This window comes from Cydia splendana, chromosome 14 (genome assembly GCF_910591565.1).
Source record: "Cydia splendana chromosome 14, ilCydSple1.2, whole genome shotgun sequence".
NCBI classification, from domain to species: Eukaryota; Metazoa; Arthropoda; class Insecta; order Lepidoptera; family Tortricidae; genus Cydia; species Cydia splendana.
Window position 1 is genome coordinate 7,129,669 of NC_085973.1, and position 27,977 is coordinate 7,157,645.

The 27,977-nt window shown below is 36.2% G+C and overlaps 1 protein-coding gene across 1 annotated transcript in view; it reads left to right on the plus strand.

The window, feature by feature from the left end:
• Positions 1-23,451: 23,451 nt before the first annotated feature.
• The window catches only part of LOC134797134 (protein sprint), a 197,258-nt gene continuing 192,732 nt past the window's right edge, over positions 23,452-27,977 (plus strand). The window contains exon 1 of the mRNA XM_063769375.1: positions 23,452-23,906. Coding sequence (XP_063625445.1) covers positions 23,752-23,906 — 155 coding nt within the window. The 5' untranslated portion in view covers positions 23,452-23,751. The remainder of the gene's footprint in view (positions 23,907-27,977) is intronic.

The following is a 27,977-nucleotide window of genomic DNA, read 5'->3' on the forward strand; positions in this document are numbered from 1 at the left end:
CTCACCCATAACCATACAATAAATATTTTTTGATTTGATTTTTTTTTTTGATTTTGATACAATTATAACTCGAAAAATTTACTATTCATCAGTCATATCCAGCCTAGCATTGCATTGGCCCCGCTTAAATATTTCTTTAATTTGTTTTTAGTATTTGTTGTTATAGCGGCAACAGAAATACATCATTTGTGAAAATTGAAACTGTCTAGTTAATCTAGTTATCACGGTTCATGAGATCTTGAGATACAGCCTGGTGACAGACAGACGGACAGCAGAGTCTTAATATTTAATAGGGTCCCGTTTTTACCCTATGGGTACGCAACCCTAAAAAGTGACCAAGGCCTCCAGTGCCCTAGGCTGGAATTAAAGCAGCGTCCTCTGCTATTGCAGCAGGTGCCTGTGCCATTCTGCCACCGGGCCACCCACGGCGGCATAGGTCGAATTTTTCCAAGGATACTTATGCACTACTTACTGAAGGTTTATGGAGCCTCGCCATCCCTAAGCCTAAATTAAATATTTTCTGAAAATAATTTGTTTTGATCTAATAACATATTGGAGTCCTCGTAATAGGGGTCCCGTTTTTACCCTTTGGCTACAGAACCCTAAAAATCAACCTTGTTTTGGTACTATGTACTATGCTTCACTATGACTCTGAAATTTTAGCAGGAATTAATATTTTTTTTGTTGTCACCTGTCAAATTAGAATAGAATAGAATAGAATAGCCTTTATTGACCAAAAAATTAAATTTCAGCACATATTACATTTAAATAAATTCACATTTCATTTATATCAATTAGTTTCAATATTTTTTCCTTAGTAACTTTATTAAATAATTTTTATGTCATTGCTTTTTAATAATTATTTCAGTCTGCCTTCTTGGCATAGGCCTCCCCCAGCTCTCTCCACAGCTCTCTATCCCTTGCCGTCCCTATCCAATTAGGTCCCGCATGCTTCTTTATGTCATCCGACCACCGCATTATTGGTCTCCCTTCTCTCCTTTTTCCATCTCTAGGATACCATTCCGCTTCCTCTCTATCCCACTTATCTTTACCTTCCCTTGCCATATGTCCAGCCCAACCTGTTGCAGTCAAAAGTGTGAACTGGCCAAAGAACTTTTAACCGACAAAAACAGGCAAAACTGCTTTGACTGAGCATGTTGGTCAAAAGTAGTTTTACCTGAAAATCATACCTATTTCTGGCAGCAGTTTCGTTTTTAGGGCGTAGCAAAAAAAAAAATAACCCTAACCTACCTATCTCTGGGAACAGTTTAGTTTTTTGGGCGTAAAAAAAAATAACCCTAACCTACCTATCTCTGCGAGTACTTTTGACTGATAGTAACAGTCACAACACAATTACTATTAACCAATGATTTTCAGGTATAACTACTTTTGACCAACATGCTCAGTCAAAAGCAGTTTTGCCTGTTTTTGTCGGTTAAAAGTTCTTTTGACCAGTTCACACTTTTGACTGCGACATATATACTATCTATATATCTTATTATATTTAATCTTATATTCAACTTACATTGACTCCGGAGATAACTTATTAGCTTTATGCAGTTGACTTTCCAATTCACCGATACACCTCAAATTTGATTCATAGTCTAAAGCACAGTTATTAAATATGTCCACAATACACTGTAGCTTTTTGCACTGTTTCACACTGGCAATGTACTTAATTAGAGTGTGTTACAGTCAGCTGGCACTTAACTCAAAGTTTCTTTGAACAACGTCATTTTCATCTCGCTCACTTATTAGTTTATCACAGCTGCTTCAAGGTTGCTTTCACTTGCATTTCCAGGTAGCTAGTAGTGCCTTGACATGTAAGAATATTTGGAATCATTCTGAAATATTAAAATACAACTGAGAGACCGATGTTTATACTAAACACAATACACCCATGGAACGCTTTGAAGTTCAAATCTCGTTACGTTACGATGGCGTTTGCACTTTGCACTATGTTCGGTGACTATTTTTTATTGTTAAAACACACAATACACTATTTAACAGGTTTTTATCACGTCTGGAGTACCGGATAAAGTATTTTCGAATAACAGCCGTCGTTGACGTCTAGGCAGTGTTGCTATCGTCTTAAAAGCCGTAACAGACTATCGCACGTTCTGGCTTAAAAACAAATTTATGTAATAATTATACCGGTATACATATCCATATGAAACGAAACTTAATGCAAATAATAACCATTATACATACCGGAAAGTCATCAAATAAACAGTAATATTCGTCTTGCTTTTTATTAAAAAAAATACGACCAACCTAACTTGTAAGCATGTTTGCAGTTTCTAAACGCAACGCATAGCTGTCAAATGTCAACCAACAAATAGTATTGTTTGTCGAAATTTTTTCACTTTTAAATGCAAAATACGCGACAATACGAATTTTGCGGATATATGTTGTCGATTCAAAAGTGTTATTTTTTTACGCTCTTTTGTTTGAGCATAATTTAATTTGTTTCTACCGTCAAAGCCGCTCGCGTTTATATATAAAGATAAGGCAACTACCACAATATATCCGTCTCGAAACGGCACTGATCTATGCTATCCGTTCCACCCAAAGACAGCATTATTTGCAAACAATGTGTTATGTATGTCTATAAAAATATTTAATAATCTACCCGTAGAAATAAGAAACTCTGACATGCCTGAATTTAAAAACAAACTATATAAATTTTGCTTGGATAAGTGTTATTATAGAATCGACGAATATTTGACATGTGTAAATAATGAATATATATGATAAGTAATGGAAATAATGATGATGGATAATAATTATAATATATTGTATATCGAGGACATAAATTAATTAGTATGTGAGTTATTATTGTTCTATAACTTTTTATATGTATATACTTAGTTATAGTACCTAGTTAATAAGGAAAGTTTGCATGCTTCTTTAAGTAAATGTACGCACTTAAATCACCTACTGTCCAACTATGTTTACCACTACATTTTTGCAAATAAATATCTTTATCTTTATCTTTATCTAGATACCACTTTGCTGAGTTGATTAATTCCCACTACAATTGGCGTAGACGCTTGACGGACGTTACTTCGGCTAATAGTTAGGGTTGTCTAACAAATCTTACGAGCATCTTAAACTATTTTAGGTATAACTATGAGCATCACGCAGTATAGTAGCTATATTTATAGTGTACTCGTCATAGAATACTAAGAAATTTAATAACTTTAACTTCGCTATGCCTACCGGCGTGTTCCCTAGTACCAGGAAGCAAGTATACACGACGTAATAGGTATCTGTAAGAATCTTGGTTTAACGTAAATAAAACAATAATCAGAAATGAAAGAAATATCACTGAACATTTATAATTAAGTACATTTAATAACAGCTCAGTTCAATATTAGTTTTTATGTTTTACATTACTATTACAATATTGTAACATGACAGATCACTTACCCACCATTAACTGATGTTGAACAAATAAACAAGTGACAACCCTCGGAATTTTAACTGAATGAATATTGAATAAACTATGGCCCCGCCGGCTTGCACAAATATCACATTTGAGGTACTGAGCCTTGAATCATTCAAATAAAGTCCATTTTCGAATAGCACGATGCTGTGATATACTAGTGGACAGGGCAGCGTTGTTATTCCAAATGTTTTCTGAGCACGGGCGAGTCAAAGTCTCAACTTAGACGATATAGTATAATTGTTGTTACACTGGGTGAATTTTGTTACGTCTGTTCATTCATACTCTGAGGGGTGAATATGTAGAAGTAGATCATATTGAACTGAACAACTTTTACTATAGAGCCCCCGAAATCGTGAAAAAATCTGCTGTTCCATCAAAAACATTAACATATGATTCGCCGAAATGTATGAGGCAGCAGATTTTTTCTCGCGGTTTAGGGGTTTGCCCCATAGTAAAATTTGTTCAGTATGGCCTACTCGTATAAAAGTATAGATGGTCAGACATAACAAAATCATTGTAACTACATATAATCTTGAGGTTATAAATATAAATAATAAATAAATAAATAAATAAAATAATTTTGTTTCGGCGGATATAAATCTATAGTTGTTATGTTGTTAGTTGTTATGGTATAAAAGTTAGTCCGAGAACTCGACTCGCGAGTACTCACATAATCAATGGGAATAAGCAAGGGCTGAACACCAACAAAAGTTAAATTATTCGGTGTCAGAATGATTAATTGTCACACCGTGAACAAGTGTAACTCAGTGTCATTTAAGTGGCTTTTGTAAATATTAGCTGGGTGAGCTTAGTCGTTTCTTCATTATTTTATTTACTCGCATATTTGTTGACATATTATAATTATAGTTTAAATGGAGAGTTTTTATTGCTCGGCACTGGATCCATTGCCCACGATTAGGTGTCGCGGGTTGATTATCTACACTGTGTTAATATCCAAAGCCGTTGCATTTAAAAACTTTAATTTCAAGTTTTCGTCACCAAAACATAATTTTAAGTAAATAGGTACTTATAATAACAAGAAAAATTTACCAACACTAAGTTATAGATGGTCAAGCAAATCTTGTCAGTAGAAAAAGGCGCGAAATTCAAAATTTCTATACGATATCCCTTCGCGCCTACATTTTTCAAATTTGCCGCCTTTTGACATTGGAAATGTCTTTTCGTTCGCTCCAGTATACGGTCCGATTTCACGAAAAAGTGCGATCCCCTTATATCTCGGAAAGTTGTGAAGATATGATATTAAAAAATAGGCTCAAAAGACGCATAATCACGAGAGCTGTAAGGTGCAAAAATAATTATTCGAGAAAGTCAAAAACAAAAAAAGTTATGGTCGAAATAGTGAAAATAAAATTCAATTTTTTCCGAATTTTTGATTTTGGTGCTCGATAATTTGGAAACGAAGAATGATATCAAAAATTTGAGAAAAACGGCTCTGGAAAATTTAGTCAGCTACAATTTGAGCCTAAAACAAAGACGATCGGGTTAAGGGTTTGCCCTGTAGCCTAACCTTAAAATAGTCAAAAAGTCAGAACGACATTTTTCACAGGACATTTATGACTTCATGTTTCGCAGAGTTCGTTATCGGTGTTTGTTGTGAAAAAAGAGGGAGAGGGAGAGGGAGAGGGAGAGGGAGAGGGAGAGGGAGAGGGAGAGGGAGAGGGAGAGGGAGAGGGAGAGGGAGAGGGAGAGGGAGAGGGAGAGGGAGAGGGAGAGGGAGAGGGAGAGGGAGAGGGAGAGGGAGAGACACAAAATAAAAACTTATACAGAGAAACATAAAAAAGAAAAAATGCCACGAAATGGTCTCATTTCAGCATGTTGCTGGCGGCTGCTAGCAGATAGCTGATGCTGAACCCTGGCAGTACCTAGTGGAGCTCGGGTTTAATACAACATAAACACACGCTGTTTTGGTCATCGGACTCGTCTCGATGAGCACTTAGGAGAGTAGTACCCAAGATAGAGCTGATGCTGAACCCTGGCTGTACCTAAAGGAACTCAGGTTTGTTGCAACATAGGCACACGCTGTTTTGGTCAACCGACTCGTCTTGATGAGCACTTAGGAGAGTAGTACCCAAGATAGAGCTGATGCTGAACCCTGGTTGTACCTAGCGGAACTCAGGTTTGGTGCAATATAGACAAACGCTGTTATGGTCATCTCTCGTCGCGTCAAACTGCTGTCAAGAAAATTTCATATCTTGCAGCAAATGGGCCGCTGCCGATCACCACTTCTCGAGTTGACTACGGATTTGCCGTGTAATAATTTTCTTGTACTTTGAACATTAATATATCCTGCTTATTCATCGAAAAATGAAATATGTACGATGTATGCCGATCAAGACTCGAGTGACGATAACGGCGATGTGGCTACCACTTCTCGAGTTGACTACGGATTTGCCGTGTAATAATTTTCTTGTACTTTGAACATTAATATAGATGGTCGGGGAAATCTTGTCAGTAGAAAAAGGCGCGAAATTCAAATTTTCTATGAGACGATATCCCTTCACGCCTACATTTTTAAAATTTGCCGCTTTTTTTTACTGACAAGATCTGCTTAACCAAGTATATATCCTGCTTATTAATCGAAAAATGAAATATGTACCTATACTTATGCGTCACGGCGACAATTATTCAAACTTGGATACGCGTGTGGAAATTTTGCAATTTGTTTGTTCACATGCGTTATGTCCAGGATACTTGTGTTAGTCTAAGAATAAAATAATTATCATTCAACGTTGTAGTTTTATTTTGTAACTTTTTCCTTATCCAGACTTTCTCGTCGCTCAGCGACAATATTTTTTCGAATTCCGTAGATTCATTTCCAATGTGCTCGATAGTCGTGTGAGGCACGAAATCTGTGAATTTTTCTACTGACACGATCTGCTTGACCAACTATATCTCAACAACTAAAAAAGTGTTTTCTCTGGTCTATGGTCGAAGTAAGAGCTCCAAGTAATCACTGTATGTTTCGGTAGGTATTTGTATTATGATGTTGGCATCATAACATCACAACAGTTTTTACGCATTCAACTTCACGAAGTCGACGAAGACTATGATTTTATTAATTTAGATACGGAACACAATTAATATGTTCGTTATTTGTAAGTACCTTCTCAATGATCCTCCCGAAGTTTCCCGAACTTTCCCGAAAGATAAACATAGATAGAAAGGGGCATTATTTATACAAGCAACTTATTTGTTTTGCGCACGATAATACCGCGATATGAGTTCGTGTAACTAATAATTAATTGCTGTATTTGGTAGTACTTCCGTTCTGGATACAAAAGGGCCTAACAAGTTAGTGATTTGTGTGAGTCATGTGTTGTTTTCGTGGAAATCTAGTTATTTATTTAGGCAACCAGTTTAGGGTCAGTTTGCTTCATGAATTATTCTGCTGTTCTTGTTAAAAAGAGACTGAAGTACCTGTGTATATGAACAGGATTGTTTCTACTTATTTAAAATGTAAATAATATTTGTCTATGAAAACTGAAGTTTGGGCGAACGAGCTGCTTTTAAAGGGGCTCACTGATTACCAGTTCGCCGGACGATATCAGCCTGTCAGTTGTACGGAACTGTCACCTTTTGCGTTTAACTGACAGGCTGATATCGTCCGGCGAATTGGTAATATGTGGGCCTCTTTATCTATTTCATCTTTAACACAGCTGTACTTACTCGGAACATTTGACGTGCCGATTAGTGCATCTTCTGTAAAACTTCTCGAACTAATCACACAAGTCAACGTTTAAAAGTTAACTTGTGTTCCATCCCAAGATCCCAAACCTCAAACAAACTTTCCGTAGTACGTAAGAACCTCTAGAGTTAAAACTTAAGGGGCCCACAGATTACCAGTTCGCCGGACGATATCAGCCTGTCGGTTATTTGGAGCTGTCAAATTTTGCGTTAAACTGACAGGCTGATATCGTCCGGCGAACTGGCAATCAGTGGGACCTTTAGGTATTTCTACGTTGACAATATTACACAATAATGTATGAATCACTGTATTTCATTGAAATCAATTACTCATAACTGTTAATACTGTCATTTACCTTGAAAGGACATTGACTCTCCTAATCATATTTGTGAACACTAGACTAGACTACATTCAAAACGGTAATGTCCTCACAATCGTTTATCTTTCTATAAGCACACAATCACAAACAGACGCGCCTCAAAGCGCAGGGTTAAGTGCGAGGCCATTAGCACTGAAAACAATAATTTATCAGATATCGACCATTTCCCACAATCTCACACATTACTTTCGTATACATTTGAAAGTGAACCTTAATATAATGAGCATAAAGTTCAATTTTGAATCAAGCATCCGAATGAAATAAAAGGTTTTGAAAGTTACAGCGCCGAGTCGCCCCTCAGCGCGAATCAAAACAATGGCCACAGAAGTGCATAATACGATTACTACTATATGTTATGAAGCACCGATGATAGGGATAAGCGGTATTATGAACGGTTTGCGGGGTTTGGCTTTCACTGCACTTTGAAGGTAAAGTCCTGGTTTATGCAGAGCTTATGAGTTATGGTTTTGGATTTGGGTTGTGGTACAATCACCATCATATACTTGTGTCCACAAACATCACAAAAAGCTCTATTACTGTTACGCTCTGTTACAATCTATCAGCCTATTTCAATAGTTCTTCTTATGTAAACAAATAAATTATTCTCAAACCTACAACAACGTTGCCAATTTAAATACATATCGCGCAGAAATCAATTCCGGTATCATAAATTATTTCGAAGCGAGCCCATATTGTCCACGCTTGTCTACTATACGTACTACGTACACGTCGTAAACGGTATATGTAGGTTGTAGAAATTTATATAACTCCATACGGTCGTAACACCATTTTCCTCTTTGGATATTATCATACCTAACCTATAGAAACTTGTCCCTTCGTTTGACTTTTATTTCTTAATTATTAAGTATAAAAAGTTAAGAGCTTCCAGAAATATGTTAGCAATTTGTTTCGCTCCTGACTAATGAGAAGTTTGTAAGGGAAAATCTAACCTAAGCTCTGTTGTTATTTTATATCCTAAACTAAACTGATACTAAACATACAGTTTGATTGGCCAATGAATTACCAAGTAATCTTGGATTTTCGCGAAGGTGGAAAAATTGCGGTGATCGAAATGTTTATAAAAACATACTTTTATTATCGCCTTCGATATTGTAAGTAAGTAAGTGAGAAATATTTAACCTAGTGGTGTTATTCTTATACTAGGATTGATCAAAATTTCAATGTATTTATTATGGCCTTCGATATTGTAAGTAAGTAAGTGAGAAATAAAATATTCGTTGCAGCAGACAATACATACATATTTAACCTAGTGGTGTTATTCTTATACTAGGATTGATCAAAATTTCAATGTAGTTTCTTCGTTTTTTGGTAGATGCTAAAGGGGCCCACAGATTACCAGTTCGCCGGACGATATCAGCCTGTCAGTTATAGTTCGTAGGTTTCTAATAGAGCCCGACGGCTAATCCTATTGTCTATTGTTAGCTGAGCGCGGGCTAGTCCAACACTCAAAAAACCAGTGTAGGTGCGCTCTCCGATATCGCGCCTTTGTTACGCATCTCGATGACACATTTTAGACTGGTTCTGTAGCGTTCGACTCGCCGGCACTCAGTAATCGAAGTACTGTACTTTTTATGCAGGTGGTTGTGGCACGTGGCACGAGCGGTTTTACTTAAGAGCCAACGGGAGTGGTCATTTCTCCATACAAACGTACTCCTCGTTTTCCTCCGTGGTTTTTGAAGCTAGAGCAATGTTTTTTTCAACACAGATTAATATTGTCAATATCTGTGTCGGACCGTTTTGCTTTTTTTGATATTTTTGTTTTTTAAGGCGCTAGAGCCCTTCAAAAATGGCCAAAATGGCCTAATTGACTATGCCGCAATGAGAGGCGTGGCATTCAAAACTGATATCAATTAGCCAAAAAAGCAAAACGGTCCGACACAGATAATTTCATAATCATTTAGATTTCCAAATTTGGTTACGATTGGTTAAGTTTTGGAGGAGGAAACAGATGAGTACGAAACCTCGATTTTTGAGATTTTTACGCAGGATTTTTCGCCTTGTCCTTATCGCACTACTTTTAGGTGCCGCTTCCGTTAGCGAGACGGGTATATTTACCTAAAATATTTAAAACTCAGCTCCTGTTTCGTCTTAACAATAGACAATAGGATTATCCGTCGGGCTCTATTAGAAACCTACGAACTATAAACGCAAAAGGTGACAGTTCCGAACAACTGACAGGCTGATATCGTCCGGCGAACTAGTAATCTGTGGGCCCCTTAAGACGTCTGTACTTAGACCGTGATGGTAAAATAAATAACATATACACGGCGTTTTATATATAACCGCAATTAAGGCAGAAACAAGCGCAAAATAAATATCAATGTTTATATGTTTTAGAGCCTGGACACAATCGAGAACGGTGCTTTGATATCGTAGTTCTATGAACGCCTGGTCACACATCCGATCCGACCATATGCTTTTGTGTAAACTGTAGACAACGCGAGTGAATCACCACATTCCGACGAAGGTCATTGTTGATGCAAACCGGTGTTCGAACCAAAACATATTGTCCGGGGGGGGTATTCAGATTATAACAAGTTAAGTGTTCAACAACTGCCTGGCTACGGATTTTTTTTGTATTTTGTAGGTAAACTCCTTTTTTGGTTTTGGAAGTCTGTTAAAATGATAGCCTGTGTCATACCAAATCGATTTATGTCTTATAGAATTAGGCTCAGGCGGCCTAGCCAAGGAACGATCGCTCCCGCTTCGCCGTCGAATCGCTTTGTGTCTCTCTATCACTCTTCCATATTAGTGTGACAGTGACAGTTGTGTTTCGTTCGCTACGTAAGTGTTAACGATTGGCATGTTGTCTACGGGGCTAGTAGAGTATGTATCGACGCTACACACGAAACCAATTATTAATCCAGGTTCAAATAAACATCTAAGATCTTAATCCTTAATTTTTTTCATTTGTCACAGATTATACTCAAGTCTTGGCATCTATTTAAAATTTGAATACATCATCGTGTGTCGCATGTTCGTAGATCGTCTTTTGTTTGTATATAAATTTGTCTCGTGTTTGTAGTGAAACGTGATTTGTTTTGTAATGTTTTTAAGTACTGTTTCTTGTTAAGTTATTTCTGTTCTTATGTATCCTTCCTAGTCTCGGTAATTGCTTGATATGCGATATAATATTTTGCATACATTGATGGATGATAGACTGTAGTAAGAACAAACATCTTTTTAAAACCATTAAATAATAATAGATAATAATTTAACTTTCCGGGTTTCCGCTTATTAAGTTCATTTGGCAGTAGGTAAATAGGAATCGAAATGTTATTTCAACGATTATCGCAAGTTCAGTTATCCAACAATTATATTGATTTTTAGAAATCTTGTCTGTTATTGAGGTTACATTTTAAATAGAAATCTTGGTAAGACCTTATTAATCTCTTTATTCAATTAGGGTCTTAGGTTAGGGTTTTACAATGTGAGTATAAAAGTAAAATATAAAAACACTTACAAAACATAACAAAAATATATAAACACATTATAAAAAACCTAACCTAGGGTGCCGCCGGCAGCGGGGCAGGGTCCAAGCTGCCGGTGGTCAGGGCCGCAGAGTGAGGAATCGACGTACTATACGCGCCGTGTCCAAAATTACCGCCTTCTGCATCTGACCCTTGATCCAACCACCCAGCGAGAGTCTCTCTAGGTGTTGGTCGAGACTCTTCGCTATGAGACCGTTCGCTGACACGACTATAGGAACAATGATCGTCGAGTCAACATCCCACATAGCGGTTATCTCGTGGGCTAAGTCTAAGACCTTATTATTATTATTATTTATTATTTGGAGCCTTACGTGTCCCACTGCTGGGCAAAAACCTCCACCCAATTTCTCCACAGATCTGTTTCCAATGCTGTGTCTGGCCACTCCTTCAAAAAGTATTTTGTTTAAGTATCTCGTTTTGTTCACAAAAAAGAACTGTAGGGTCAGTCTATGCTTTGCACCGCCTTGAACAGCGAGGGAGTTTAAAGTGAGGGAGTGTCCATTATAAACATCAAATTTTCTTAGAAACCATTGAAACGGCCAAGCCACATATTTTGACTAAGGTGTAGAGTTTGGAAAGTTCGGGTGTGTAGAGTTAGAAGCTTGACCCTACATGAGATCTGATAACTTTTTGACAGTTACCACTCTTTCTTTACTTATATTACTCTATGGTTTTATCTACTAAAAATTATGGTTCATTAACTATAATAGATAAAAAGTAATTTTAAGTCAAATTGTACTGTACGAGTAAAATGTACCTACCTACAGTTTAATTAAAGGTAATAAACACACAATTAATATTAACTTCATCGTGTCATAAGGAACGTATTTATAAGCACGTAGGCGGGCCTGTAAGGCATTAATGTCAATAACGTCCATGATAAAAAAATAATGACATTATGCATGGAAAGGTTGAGTCATACATTCCGGTCCTTGAGATGCCGAGCCGGTCGGTTTCCCGACCTATAAAGTTGTCTACTGATAAAGTATTGTAAAAATATCTCTCTATGCTTGTTGATATTTATAGCTGTGTGTAAACATAGTCAAGGCTTTGTACCTTAGACAATCTAGGGAATTTAATTTAAGATAAATACATACTAGTTAATTCAGAGAGATAAGTAAAGTTCGCCACTGTATTAAATTGTTTTAATTACTACAACAATATAATACGATATCCTGGAGAGGTATTATTGTATGCAGTTATCAACAAACAAGTTAATACATAGGTAGTATTTTAACCTAAGGATATGTACAACACCTACTTAAGATCAAAATTGTATATAAACACAAATCAATTGATCACAACAATTTCATTTGATTGGACTGATTTCTTGTTAGTTAATCGCAATACTTGTCTTAGGAATTTAATGTATGATAATAGAATTTCTTTGCTACGAGACGTATGTTAGTTTCCTTTTCCAAATGGTATGTGACTGGCAATTCATTTCACTCTTCAAATTCCGCAAAAAATCTAATTACTATAGCGAGTCAATAAATTCTTGATTTCATTTTTACAATCGTAAATTCTTTTGCTTGAATGATAAAGTGTAGCTGTAGCTATAAGCAGATAATTGTCATTAAAACTGTACATGATTTGTGTATTTTCAGAAGTGTATTTCTGCGAAATGACGGCTATTTTTGTTCAGTGTTTTTACAGAGACAGTCATCATTACATTTATTTCATCACTCAGACACCATTTTGATTAAGTAATTAGAATGACACTGAAAGTGTTGTGTACATAGTCAATTCGGTTGCAAATAGATTTTTGAGTGTTCGTTGACATATACTTTTGCTCCGGGTAACTTTCGAAATAGATCTTTGATTGATTTAATATTTGTATGTGAGGTGTGCAATAAAGAGTGTTGTATTATATTTTTTCTCTAATTTAGAACAATTATGTTATGACTCATAACTTATGAGTATACGTGTACTTATGGACGTCTGTCTATGCTATTTATTTAATACTGTTATTTATTCACTCTTTTAAATGAAATTGAATGAGTTCTACTTATTACATAATTTAAACAAGTGCTTGTTAATCTTTTGCCTTAGATATAATTGTATATATATACATATCTATACGAGAGTAACTGTACTGTACACAAGGTAACTAACGCAAGCTCGTAAGGATATTTCGCGTTTGTCTGCATTCTCAACTTTCTGTGCTATGGTTAAGGTAGATTTTGCTTCAGCATATTAGATTAACATAAGAAATTTGTGCGGTTGTCTATCACTCTGTAACCTAAGCAGTTGTTTATCTGATGTTATTTATACAGCGTTTAATTGCACCAGTTCTGGGTACCTTTCGCCCACGTGTCCATGTCAGTTCCATGTACTGGCTAACAAATTTATTAGCGTTATGAATTTAGCAAAAATATACTTTAAGTCAATGGGTTAAAGTATTTGCGATTGTTTGGTCAATGTGGTTGGACTGTACCCGGACTGAGACCTGATTCGGATCAGGTACGGAATTATCTCGAACGCTGATAATAATAGGGTTGCTAGAGAGATATTGGAAGACGTGAGGAAAATTATATCGAGAAAATTTTAGTTTATTGTACAAAAAGGTCTTACTAAAAGAGTGATGAAAAAGGTGTCTTGCTGTATTAGTGTCTTACCGAAACGTGATTTTTATGCCGAAAACGAATCTTCGATCGGACATTACCGAAAATACAATTTTGTGAGTTGTTGTAAGATGGTTTGGCTGTTTTTTGGCCGAAACCGAATCTTCGGCCGATGATTTTTATGCCGAAACCGAAACTGAAACTTCGGTCAGACACTGATGCTTTAGGCGTTCCATCTTCAGATGCCTTTTCTGTAAAGACAGAATTTAAAAGAAGAGCAATTATTTGAATCATGCCTAAGCCCTGGCTGCAGGTTTCTTCATACTAAACTTAATCCTAATCGGTTCAGTATTTGTAAGTCGTAGCCTTATAGAAGGTAACAGATGGACAGTCAAAATTACTTTCCCATTTGAAACATTCGATAAAGCATTACGGATAAGATTCACAACTATCCAAAATTTTTATTTCTACAAAATATAGATTTTAAAAACGCATCGAGTAATAAATGTAAATACTTGCTTGAATTCAAAATGTACAAGTATATGTGTGTGCAGTGTGTGGTATTGATATTACATGTTAAATATCTGTAGTTATATTATTTAGGTTAAGCAATCTCCAAACACTACAATCACATTGTTTACGCTTTAACTGTTAACTATTGAAACAAATTGACTACTTTATTGCTGTTTCTTATAATTGCTAACTACAACAAAATTACCGTGAACTCATAAACTAAACATTCGCCAATTGCTCTTAACTCTTAAGGGGCCCACTGATTAACAGTCCGCCGGCCGGTATCGGCCTGTCAATTGTTCGGAACTGTCAAAATTTTGTTCTAACTGACAGGCCGATACCGTCCGGCGGACTGTTAATCAGTGGGCCCCCTTTAAAGACAATTTGCTCAGTTTGCAACAAAGAAGTATTGTCTTCACGATTTTGAACCTTACAACTTCTTCTCAGTCGTTAAACTCTTTATAGTGGTGGTCAATGGGATTGGCAGGTTGAAGTATTTTACAGATTGCGCCAGCATAGGTTTTCCAACTAAGGTTTCCATTAGGTTGTCAGTCCTAAGAAAAATGACAGAATTTTGGGAGTTTTATGGCCTGTTAAGCAAAATCTCATAGAGCCAAACTAGAATCATGATTCATGATGTGCGCCATCAATACAAACCTGCGAGTTCTATGACAATTGCCAACCCCATTGGCAGTGTAAGACAAATGTTGGTCGCTGTGTAATTTCTTCCAATTTTTCACGGCTTCAAGTCCCTTGTCCGTTCTTAGCAGATTACATCTGGTCAGTTCATCGCTAAAGAGGCCACTTACCCTAAAGGGGTCCACTGATTAACAGTCCGCCGGACGGTATCGGCCTGTCAGTTAGAACAAAAGTTTGACAGTTCCGTTCCGAACAACTGACAGGCCGATACCGTCCGGCGGACTGTTAATCAGTGAGCCCCTTTACGCGGCCTGGTTCAGTTTGTCTGCCCTGCACAATTAGACTTTGCCTTTGACTTTGATTTTGCCTGGAAAGATAGCCGAATTTTACAATTACTATACAAGAGAGCTACTCAAGGACCTCAATTTCCACTGGCTTTACCTATTTCGAGACAAAACCACACCTAAGTTCCACAATGGATAGATCTTGAAGCCAAATTAGCTCCTTGCCTAACGGTAAAGTTAGACACTTCGCTACTGGTACTTAGAGCTTTAATAGAGTGAATTATCGGTAAGAAAGCTTGATAGAGTCGGTATGAAGCCCGGTAGAAACGCTAAGAGCCGCGAAATCGGTCCTCTCCACCAATTACAGCGTTTTAGCGTTTCGAGTCTCACTAGACGGTAAATTAATTAAGGATTGTCACAGACTTGGGAATGTTCTAGATATGGATTGTGATCGGTATAATAAGTTAATTCAAAAAGTGAGGTTCAGCAATGTACGATTCCATGCAGATTTTATGTAATGTCAACTGACAGTTACTACAACAAAAAGTTACTTATCAGTAGTTTTTGCGACAAAATATGAGCTTTTTTTGATGAATAGTACCAACTTAACACAGTTTATGTTTAGGATTAGAAAACGGTACGGTAAATCTAGCATCTGTCCAAATATCCTAATGCTTACATCTCTGAGCTTTTTTTTAATGCTAAATAAACAAGTAACTGTAATTGGCCTTCCAAAAAATCTTACTAGAGTTTATTATTAGATACTCATATAGGTACAATCAATACTCGTAATTAATGACTATGAGTATAGAAAAAAACCTTGGCCTATCAGTAAGACACGACCGCCAAAAAGGTTACAAAACGTCCTCTTCTATCCATTTCCAAGTGCATAACTAAAACGGGTCTCAATGCAAGACTTAAGAGCAGTTGTTATTAATTATGCAGCCTCATTGAAGCTGTAATGCGCCAATATGTATTCATAGTCCAGGCTTCATTAGTGAGTCTCCCCAAAGGGTAACCTTGTTGGTAAAAGTGATATAATTTTCATTAGCTTCGGAGTGAAGAACTGTCTTTCAGACCGGTGTACCCTTGAGAGGTGTTAGGACTTTCGGTTTATTTGGTATTAAAAAGAACACGTCTGCGAAAAAAGTGAATATTTTAGGAGGTATCAGTTAAATTAAATCCTGCTTCGGTCTTATTCTTTGGTAAATGATTTTATGGCATAAACCTAACACTATTAGATGTTTCCTGTAAATCAGACCTAAATGCATTTATAGAAACCGGTAGGTAAGGTAAGGAAATCGTCTTCGAGTGTAACACGTTATTTTCACATCTACTGCTAGATGGTGTCCGACGTTCAGACCTTTACCGATCTCTACCTATCATATTAAATGTTTTTCAATGTGATACAAAAGACATCAAACATACGTGAATATTATAGGAAAGACTTATTTAGTAAATACTGGCAGCATTACTGCGTTATCTTTATGTAATAATAAGCCGCAAAAAGATTTATTGCATTTTAACATCGTATAAAAATAGAAATCCATGAATAAATTTTACTTTCAGCGACTATCCTACGCAATGGGCGACCCGTTCTTGATCTTTTTTGCAATACGAGCCACGATTGCCGCCATAAAAGGTTATGCCCAGATAACTTTATTCCACATAATGCGTCCCATCCCTTTGAAAAGGAAAGTTGTATAACATTTTTTAGAAATCACCGCCCTTTTAAGGCCACTGTGCTTTTTATTGGACACGAGAACAGGAAAATGGACGTCCTCGGATACTATCGAGTTTGAATCACAATAAAGGATTCGCCGACATCAACACTCGGGTGCATATTTTGCTTTTTTGTGTTGCAAAAGATTCCCTTTTGATTCTAGCTAAAGCGGGCCGACGGCTTATAATAAAAGTGTAATTTAATCATAGGAGAGATACTTGTAGGTATGGCTGGTAAGATTATAAACTTTGCGTATTACATTACATTATTATAGGTAAAAGAAAACACCAGTGTGTTTTCCTTTTTTAAGCTTCTTGTGTGCTTTGGACTTCACGTGAACCTCCTTTTATTCTATTTAGATAAAATTATAAAAGGTGAAGGACCTTGCAGTATCCCAAACCAACGGCGTCGCATACAAGACGACCAAAACCATCCCGTTTGCTAATAAATTCCAAGTTCAAATTAAACCGTTCAGCAGGACTGTTTTCCACGTCGCGTGCGCATCGTTTCAGCTGAACCAGTTTACTTCTGGTCTCCAATTACGTATAATTTTAATAGATCTTTGTATCAAGTTGTACTAGTGACGAGCGGTGCAGTTGAGGTAATTTGTGAATTAGGCGACAGGACTCGGAGCGCGTACTCAGTGCGCTTGAGTCGATGTTTCCGATCGGACGATTGGATAGCGGCGCGGCGCGACGACGCGTGCGCGAAATTCGCGAACACTTCATACGCGACCGTGAATTCTGCACAAGTGTGTAATCTTGCTTGCAATCGTTTGATATCAGTGAAGTTTACTGTGCGAAAAAAAAAACAGTGATTGTATTATAGTATTGCGGTCAAGCCAATAAACTCAATTGGTCAGCGTAAATCTAGTTCTAGAGCTTAATTAAAGTATTAAAGTTGCAGAGTTCAGTGACTTGTTGCACAATTAAAATTAAATTAATATCTTGTTAGGCACTCGACTATGTACTTATATCTACTTTAATATGATTCAGGCATATTTTTTGTTAGCTTAATAGGAAATGTGATGATCTAATTGACACCTACTCATCACTATTTTTTGTTAACGAAGTATCAGGAAAAACTTTTGTCTAAATTTGGATTTGTTTACTTGATTATGATTTCAAGATGAATAAAATTAAAACAATTAACTTACCTGCGGGATTTGTTAAGATTTTTTAAATATTTATTATAAGAGTAATTGACTAATTGCGAAGTAAATTTAATTTATCCTTAGATAGCAGATAACAGATGTCATTATTTACATGAAAAAAACCTTCCTTTCGTTTCCATTACAGACATCTAACACGTTTATTGATTAGGTACGTTATTTTTTGCAACATTGAAGTTCCCACCACTTAGTGGCCTATGTTGTTTTGAATCAAGACATACACGTGTTATTCGAGCACGCTATAATAACGACATGAGTAATCGAAGATAGACAGACCATCATTTTGAGCAAACTGTGTCAAGAGCATGCCCCATATTGGAACGTGTTCCGTTTGCGGAAATAGACACATTATTTGCTAAACTAAGTATATTTGACATGACCCTATTTTATTACAACCTAAGAAGTTTGTCTTCTCAGCAGCGGAACCATTACGAGGATTGGCTAATTTGTGCCGAATATAAAGCAAGCGTTGGAAGAGGACAAAAATGTAAAAAAATATATTAAAAATAAAAATATATTTAGTGTCCATTTTGAGGTCAAAAAAAACGAATCAGTAAATGTATAAGCATAGGATAGTTACACTAAATTGATAAGTATAAGACATTTTATATTCCTGATACTACTAAAATTACTACCCAATCTAAATAGGTACTGCACCTTAGGTATAATATGAAATCATTCATACTATAATTACATTCAGTAGTGATTATAATGGATTGGGTAGTAGATTATGCAATGGAAATGTCATTTTAGTAGGTAGGTTGGATAGAAAAACAGACCTTATTAAATAAATAATATCGAATATAATATCAATTGTTATTGGGATAACGATTGAACAATTACATTATTTACATTGGCGATCTCTACTGATACGAATATAAAAACTTACCTTCTAAATTATCTAGAGAAAATGCCTTTCTCCAGTTTAATTGTATGTACATTTACAATAACGCCAATAACGGACTTAACGATTACCAAATACCAGACGTGACCTATAACAAGAAATGTCACCAAGTAATTGATGGAGCCCGTATATGGTGCGAGCCGTTCGTTAAGGACCTAACGGCTACAGGTCCAATTTAGCCTCGAACTTGAGGCTATTACACCATTAATTCGCATTACTGCGTCTGCTAAATACAGAAACGTGCAAATTGGTACGCGTTAGACGCATAAATTGCTCACGGGTGTTAGAATTGTATGAGATTAGGTCGCTTTATGCACATGGAGCGGTGGAGCCACATGGAGCCATGCAGGTGTTGAACGACTATTTTTTTTTATTATAAAGATGTCAAAGATGTGTACATAAGCGTAAGTGTTAGCTAGCGTAACTATTACCAAAAAAAAAACTGGACAAGTGCGAGTCGGACTCTCCCGCCTAGGGTTCCGTACTTTTTAGTATTTGTTGTTATAGCGGCAACAGAAATACATCATCTGTGAAAATTTCAACCGTCTAGCTATCACAGTTCATGAGATACAGCCTGGTGACAGACATACAGACGGTCAGACATACGGACAGTGGAGTCTCAGTAATAGGGTCCCGTTTTTACCCTTTGGGTACGGAACCCTAAAAAACATGAAAGAGATACAAATATTTAGTATCAGATTCATCTGTAATAACTTTTACATGAAAAGTTGCGAAATTTTATTTCGATCAAATTCTCAATTGTACCTATTATTCTTATTTTTATTTAAGTACCCGTTTATTTTGTGGTTAATTTTCCTCGAGGGCCCTATATCGCTTAAGATTATTTACGATCGGATGCCTTACATTTGCTGTTTAGCTGAACATCTCTTGGATTTATTTACATACGTTTGGTTTATTTATTTGTACGAGTTTCATACTGTATTGCAGACACGAGCCAATTTAAAAGGGAATTTAATGTTAATACTAGTCATTCGAAATTGTACGGATTGTAATTCAACGTTGCCGTTTTGTGTAAGTATTTGAATGGTCATACAAGACAATGGCGTCATTGAATTTATTAGGACTTCCGAAGACCTTCTTATTCTTCACCTATCCCGGTCATGGTAAAAGAACGACGAAACAATGCATTAGACGAGAATATAAGTATAACTACATACTTTCTATGAAATTAAAGGAAATCGATTCACAAACATATTTTTTCTTGAACCAATCCACTATAGTTAGACATCATTAAATCGCGGTAGATTATGAATTATTTTCGGTTTACATTTCATATTGATCAGATCATTTTTAATAACAAAACTTCCGTGAGACACAGACATATTAAATATATTAAAAACGGGCAGTACCGAGGAGTCTCATCAGGAGCTTGCGTTTACGGTGACGGACCGGCGCAGACTGCGGGCCGCAGCTCTCCGCGCCCGATGACAGACAGATTGATCAGATCAGTATATAGAGAACAACGTGACCAAACGCGAACCGTTAACATATTGGTTTCAAATTAAATAAACGATATTGATACCTATTTGCATATTCGTCAAAGATAATACAGTTGATCGTTTGGTATAGATCGTAGGTAGGTCATAAATATACGGATGTCACTGATCGTAAAGTCATTGTAGTTTTAATTGCAACCAAGAATAAAATCGCAGTAAGCAATCCAAGATGCACAATATGATAACAGCGCTTGATACAGCCTCTTGTATTCCGATCAACAAAGATAATGATACTGACACTAAGGGGAGTTTCTCGTTGTATTTTATCTTACAATTATACTACTGTGCTCAGCAGTGGGACGTATATAGGCTGAATAATTATTATTTGTATCTCCTATGATTTCACGGGCCTATAAATCCCGGCCTTTTGATAGGCGTGCGTGGGGATATAGATCCAACACGTAGAGAGAGCTTTAATGTCATGTAGAACGCCTGCTTGAATTAGCTCGCTATATAGGTACTAGGTGTAAACAAAGTGTCCTGATGCCCAGCATAGCCAAGATAACAATTGAACATCGACAAACGTCAAACGATTAGATTTTGTTTATCGGGAAGACAGACGCTTCCAAAAGTCATGTCATGTGACTGTTTTCATACATTATTTGAGTTTGATTGGCATTTTCTATCAACGGTTATCATCTGGGCTAGGCCTCTTAAACATTCGGAAAATAGTTGAAACATTACATTTTACCTCGCACCACCATAAAAAAAGACCACTTTAAATATTAGTTACAAAATCTTTTCAAATAATACATAAAGTACCTAAGTTCACAAAGATCACGAAAATATTATCGCCAAGTTGCCCAAGGTCATTGCCATCGTTGACTAGACTACAGACGATAATTATCTCAGATCTGAGCTACAGATAGAGATAGTCCAATCCGTTACCGGTAGACTGTGTTTCCACGCTCGGTTTGCTTACGGTGCTTTCATCTTTCCACGCTGTTTCATCTCAGAGTCAAGGATGACTCTTAAGTCTCTCTAAGATCTATAAGCTCTGTAAATAGCATACGTTTGCTTAGGGGATCCTTGGTGTATTTGTTTGTCCCTGTCATAACACTTGGTAATTGAAAGAAAGTTAGTTTAAAACAATATTCTGAATTTTTTTTTTATATCATTTCCATTCTTACCATTCTAGCGTATTAAATTACAAGAATTCCAAATGTGTCAAGTATTTCTCAAAAAGTTGTTATTCTATCAAGAAATTGTAGATGTAAGGCATTTTTTTTATTCATTTACATCATTTATGTTGATGTTGATACATCAATTGCTTGATGACATACGAGCCCCGATGCACATGTTTTCGTCTAGTGAGACCATTTTTTGAGGTTCTCGCGTTTGTTCAAAAATAATGTTTTTGTTTAAAAATTACTAATATTTAATGCTTATACTAATGTAATTTAATTTTATATGGTAATACTCTGCAATAACTAAATCCAAATACAAGAAATACCTTTTTGTACTGAAAGAAAAAAAAAAGTTTTTTTTTTTTTATTGACGGGTGGTAGGATTACAACATATGTGGAAAGGGCTATTACTAGGGAAAGCTATTGCTTCTGCCAATATAAGGTGTATTCGGGTAATACCGAAAGTCGGATAATTCCGAAATTCAGATGAAAATCACCCTAAATTCCATCATAATAAGAGTCTCTTTTCGTAATTATCCGACAGTTTTCGACATTCGGAATTACCCGAGTATACCTTACTGACAATTTTGTTTCGAGCCCATGGGCATGCATGGATGCATGCAGCAGTGCTGTAGGAGAGGACAATATGATTTGGACAACGTTTTTGAAAAGTCCTTTTTTTCAGCAATAAAAGTCTCATACAATTTTATTATACGATCAAAATAAACTACATTAAACATTGCTATTATGGTTCCCATTACTGGGTCATTTTATGTTCATGTGTAAAATTTATGAAAATAAACAAAATTGTTGCGTGGAACTAGACCAAATAATTTGCATCGGGGCTCGTAGTATGATAATTGATTAGTCTTATTTAGTGACAAAGCAACTTTTGAAGAAATATTGTACTTACACGAAATGTCATATACAAGGCATTATATTCTTGGTGGTTTTATTTTCGGAAAGTCCTAAACGCGGCTCAAACACCAAGTAAGCGATACAGCGACTATTTCTACAGCGGATTGTTTATTTGCGCCAGGATTCGCTTGGTCAACGACCGTGCCGTTTCGTCTTTAATTGCCGTAATGCCGTATCCTTTACTCGAATACATTCCCGACAGTTCCTTAAACGATGCATTAGATATAATTTTAGCGATTTTATAGAAAGCGGAATTTCTTATGACAAAACTAAAGTTTTTTTAAGAAAGCAAATAATGCCATGTTTTTTTACTTTATTTATAACTACATATTTATTGCGTAAACTATTATTGTTAAGCTTTTAATACAGTATCACTCAATAGCTCTATTAGCAAGTAAGTATATCAATATTGGCTACGATGATCATAAAAAATCTAAAATAAGTTATTTCAAATAACATACTGTTTCAAGCTCAACCAGGTAGTCTGTAAGCTTCACGCCACTTGATATAATTATCACATGATATACATATAATGAGGATTCAATTTAATTTAATATTTGAGTAAAATCCGAAGGTAACACGACAAGTAGAGTAGGTAATATTGGCTTTAGGTACACTGTAATTGCTCTTTATCATATGTATGAAATTATGAATACTAAATGTTCATTGCGGTAGTATAATCTATCACATAATTTATTCAAAACGCTAAATAGGTTTCCCTATATAGGCACCTCATTTTACCCAATTATCTGTCGCCGGCAAAATATCCCACTTAATGCATATTCATGTGGAAATTTCCGCATTCCTGATTTAAATGTAGTAGTCCTACGGTGTAATGTTAATCTATTTTGCTTAGCTGTCTGTCAATTAGTCTGTGTGTTGCTGTCTTGATTCATGTAAGTTGATGTTGCAAATCGTTTGTCTTTTTTTTATTTCGTTAGGGCACATTAGTATTAGGCTTATAGTTTGTGGCTCACGGTGAGACATCAGTCAGCGTCCACACGTCGACCACGAGCTGAATCAGATTTTTCGTCGTTGACTGTAAGCCGAGTGTGAACGTGCCCTTATTCTTAACACTCGGTTGAACTTAAAGCGTAGGAGTACATAATTCACAATATCCCGTTGTACGGAGGGATAATAATCATGATATGTGATGTGGTGACCAGCGCGGCATGACGGCAGACGGATGCCGGGCCCGACTTAGTTAGTTTACTTGTTGCTTTTCGTTTAAAAACTTCCGACGGTTCGCAGAAAAACGTTGAAACTTCCTTTGTATAACATTGTCGAATTATTCAGTGCAAAAATAGTGAGTTAAAAGTAATGTGTAACAGTGCTCTAGCAACATGTTGATAACGAAATACACAGCGATTTTGCTGGAGAGCGCGCGGACGACGGAGGCCAGGAATTTGGCTTTGGCGCGCTCTGATAGCGGCGGGTGGTCTTCCCTGGACACCGGCTCGAGGACTCGACGAGTCAGGCGGCGCCATCTTGGTTACAGGTAATTATTTATACTGCTGACTAGCAAAACTGATAGACTCATCGCGTTTAAGAAGCAAAATTAACTAACTGATAAATTGAAGCTTGGTTTCGCCTCCGTCAAAGTTTTGGCAATCGTGATGAAAATAAGTATAAGGAAGTGGAAAATAAGATTGCCAAAATTCGAAAATATTAAGTCCTTTGGCGTTAAAAGTAGTCGGATTTGTATACTAATGGGCTCTAATAATAGAACCGGATATTTAATTAGGCTTTTTTTAAGCGTTAGAAGTGCTCTAGCGTTAAAATAAAAATATAAAGATGCCAAAAAAATTAAAACAAATTGACTATATTGACCTATTTAAAAACATGGTATATTATTGTTAAAAGCCAGAAAAAAAATCTTGGAGTTCGTTTGTACCTATGTAGAAATCGCAATTGTATCTATGTACATACATGTTGCCTTTGCTGAAATGGGCATTTTATGCTTGTACCAGTTGTACCTACCTGATTGTACGCACGGAGTCAGCACTCAGCAGGCGAGACCGTCTCACATATTTGACTCTGAAACAAGAGGGACAATGTGCCTACTGTCTCGTCCACATACTCCTGTCGATATTGTTGCTCGTGTGCGTTTCGGATATTAAGAAAATAGAACTTAGTGGATTTCTTATTATCTATTTATATAGTTATTTATCGAAATATATAATGTGTTTGGAGAGTTATGATGAGCCGTAAACTACGTACCAATAGTATGATGAATTTTATCCACTTATACCCCTCATAGCTATGTTTTTACTCAACCATTTTTAAATTGCATGGACGCACTTAGTAAATTAGAGCCAGATTAGAGCACTTAGCAATTATCTGTCTAAATAGCGGTTTCGTTATCCAGTAAATAGTAGCGTAGAGACAATGCTCTTTATAAAACGCTATTTTTGCATACGCCGTAGTATACCTATGTATCGTATAAATATGTTGGCCATTTACTATTTGCGCAAAACAACTCGCCGCGACAAAAGATATTATTATTCATCGAATGCATTAGACTTGGTCCTAAAGGGTAGTTGCTAAGCTAGATGAAAAGCAGCAACCATATATGAAGTTTATATGAACATACTTCCTTTAGCATTGGAAGGCATTATACAGACGAGACGCATTACGTAAATTGCATTTTTATTAGTTTCAATTGCATTGAGCCGCTTGGATTGACAAGACCGGTACTTTACGAGTATATAAATAGTGCTTCGTCGAGGGAATATGAAATTGATACTTTATCAATATCTGATGTGATAGTGATGGTATCAATCCCGGTTGAGTTGCTATTTTATACATTTTGCTTATCGATATGTAAATCTTGGAAAGATTTAGGATTATCGAGTTCTTGCTGCACATTTGTCACCGGTAATTTTAATACCTACCTATATCGATAAAACAATTGGAAAATACCACGGATTTCATAAATATTATCGGTTTCTGTGCTGCAACACAGCCCTCCCGCCGCCTCCTTCTTTGCCACTCGATAAGAAAATTATTATAAAAATGTACCTAGGAGTACTTTCCCTTATACTAGGTATTTTTATCTCGCGACTTCTCAGACTTGGTAGGTCTTGGTACCGTCAACCGGCGTGTACCTGAAACTTCTTAAAAAATACTTATACACATTGTATCATTCGATGAAACAAAATGGTAGATTTCGAATGCTACAATTTGTATGGGTTGTTATTTGGAAATTGTCACAAATCAATGTGTAAATCACATTTTAAGTTTTGTCCCTATTCACCCCAGCCATCCCTATTCACCCCGGTTGACGGTACTTAAAACTTATATAGGTAGGTACCTACTTCTTATCTACGTTGGCCTTACTTAGCATTAAAAGGCTGCCTTAGTGTACAAAAATAACGGATAAAATTTACAACAGTATAAAACCGAACGCACCTTTAGGTATAGGTTAAGGTAACCGTTCTCGAGGCGAGGAAATAATAAAATTTACGGAGCATGTTACTCGTATCTTTATCGGGCCAGAAACGAGCCCAAATTGGACACTTCCTCGTCCATTTATGCATTCGGTGCGACTGCAGCTGCTATTGACCAATTACTAACATGTTTTGTCACAAAGGCAAGTATAGTAGTAGCATAGGGGCTGTCCATAAATTACGTCATCGATTTTTGACGATTTTTAACCCCACCCCCCCCCTTATAATCATCCAAAAATCATGCTTCAAATGACCCCATTTCCTCCTACTTCATGCTACCGTCATCCGATGTCCAGACCCCCCCCCCCCTAATTTGAAATGACGTAATTTATGAATAGCCCCATAGTCGCAATAGGTATGTCATTAGCAGAACTTAATTCGTCGTAACATTATTGAAATAGAAGTCTAAATCAGTTATTCTCGTAAATAGTCATATCACATCAGCAAGTCATGTTGTTTCTCTGCCCTATAAAATATCGCAATCGGAAGATACAAAGATAGTCATTTCCACCGTTTCTACGTGGTCCATTAAATGAATTGGTTTATCAATCACTTAATGCAAATATATTTAAGTTTTCTGATGGATTCACTGTTCAACATCGTACTAGAGTTAGGCCAAGAAAAGTCTGCAACGATTTTGATAGCATACGCAGTGCAAGTGTTATTTATACGTCATAATTTCATAGAAGTTTGACGTTTAAAATAACACTTGCACTGCGTGCTCTATCAAAATCGTTGCAGACTTATCTTGGTCTAACTCTATTTGACTGACCTCTGTGTTACGTAATAAATCTGGATTGATAGATCGGCTATAAAAATAATTAATTTAATGATCTATAATTGAAAAAATAGATGGCTAAGATGATGAAATTACCTTGGCCTGATGGAAGCAAGCCGATCACGAAAATTTTTAAAATTACACTTCTTCTCTGTTCTATAACAAAAAGTAGCATTGCACTTAGTTAATGTTTTTATATGCTTCCGAAAATACCTATAATAAAACTCAACTCCTTATCATCTTAAATAAGTAGTTTCTGGATATTACTATAACTAGTTAAAAAATACTTTTAACAGAAATGAAATGAAATTATTAGTATCAAGCTCATACGAGTAATAAGTATTCTATGGTCTTAAAGATTTTGTGAAACCAATACAAAACTTATCAAGTTGATACTGCTACAGACAGTAATGAATTCGTCATAAGTAGTTGCTATCATCTTCAATATGAAATAGATCACCAAATACGTGAGATATAGACCAATCAGAATTCATACATTCTACATCTATATGCGATAATCAGCGAGCGGTTTTCTAATTTCATGCTCGATTCAACTCCGTTGATTTGGTAGCCGTGGGCAGTTAGCATTGGATGGATATCTTGCCTTGTGGATGAGATCATTGCGAACGCCGTGATGTTATCTACTTGATAATCCTGATTTTTGTCCTTCAAAGCTGGACGTGAAAGTGTTAGGAGATTAACTTTAAAACCGCTATTTCATACTGCCAATTTTGGGGTTAAAAACAAGCAACATTTTCTTTAATTTCGGGAACATAATATAAAAAATATAACGGGTATCACACATTAAGTAAAAATTTATTTTAACTTTATATTTAAAAAAAAAGCTTTAAATCAGGAATTACGACATTTACACAGTTAATTTATTTTACTTAATCTTTATTGCACAAAAGAAAACTTATCGTACAAAAGGCGGACTTAATGCCAAAAAGCATTCTCTACCAGTAAACCTTAAGGCAAAGCAGAGAGATTGTTGTTTATGTTAGTTTTTTTTATACAGATATCACTATTAATTTAACAAAAAAGTGTAAAGAAAAGCTATAATAATGTATACCGGAAATAAAAGCAGATAACGAAACAGCTAGAAATTTTAAACGTACCTACTTATTCAGACGGAGACGTAGGTTTCAGCTGAAAGAAACCTGTGGTTTTGTGGTACTGTCCGTACCTTATTTGCACTTACACATGCGCCGTGAAACAACTAATTTATTAGCCTCGAGATAGCAATAAACAGAGCTCTGGTGTCTGCACTTGACCACATTCGTGTGCATCACCATAACCCTCATCAGCTCTTACCATCATGTGAAATTTTTCCGGGAAATTG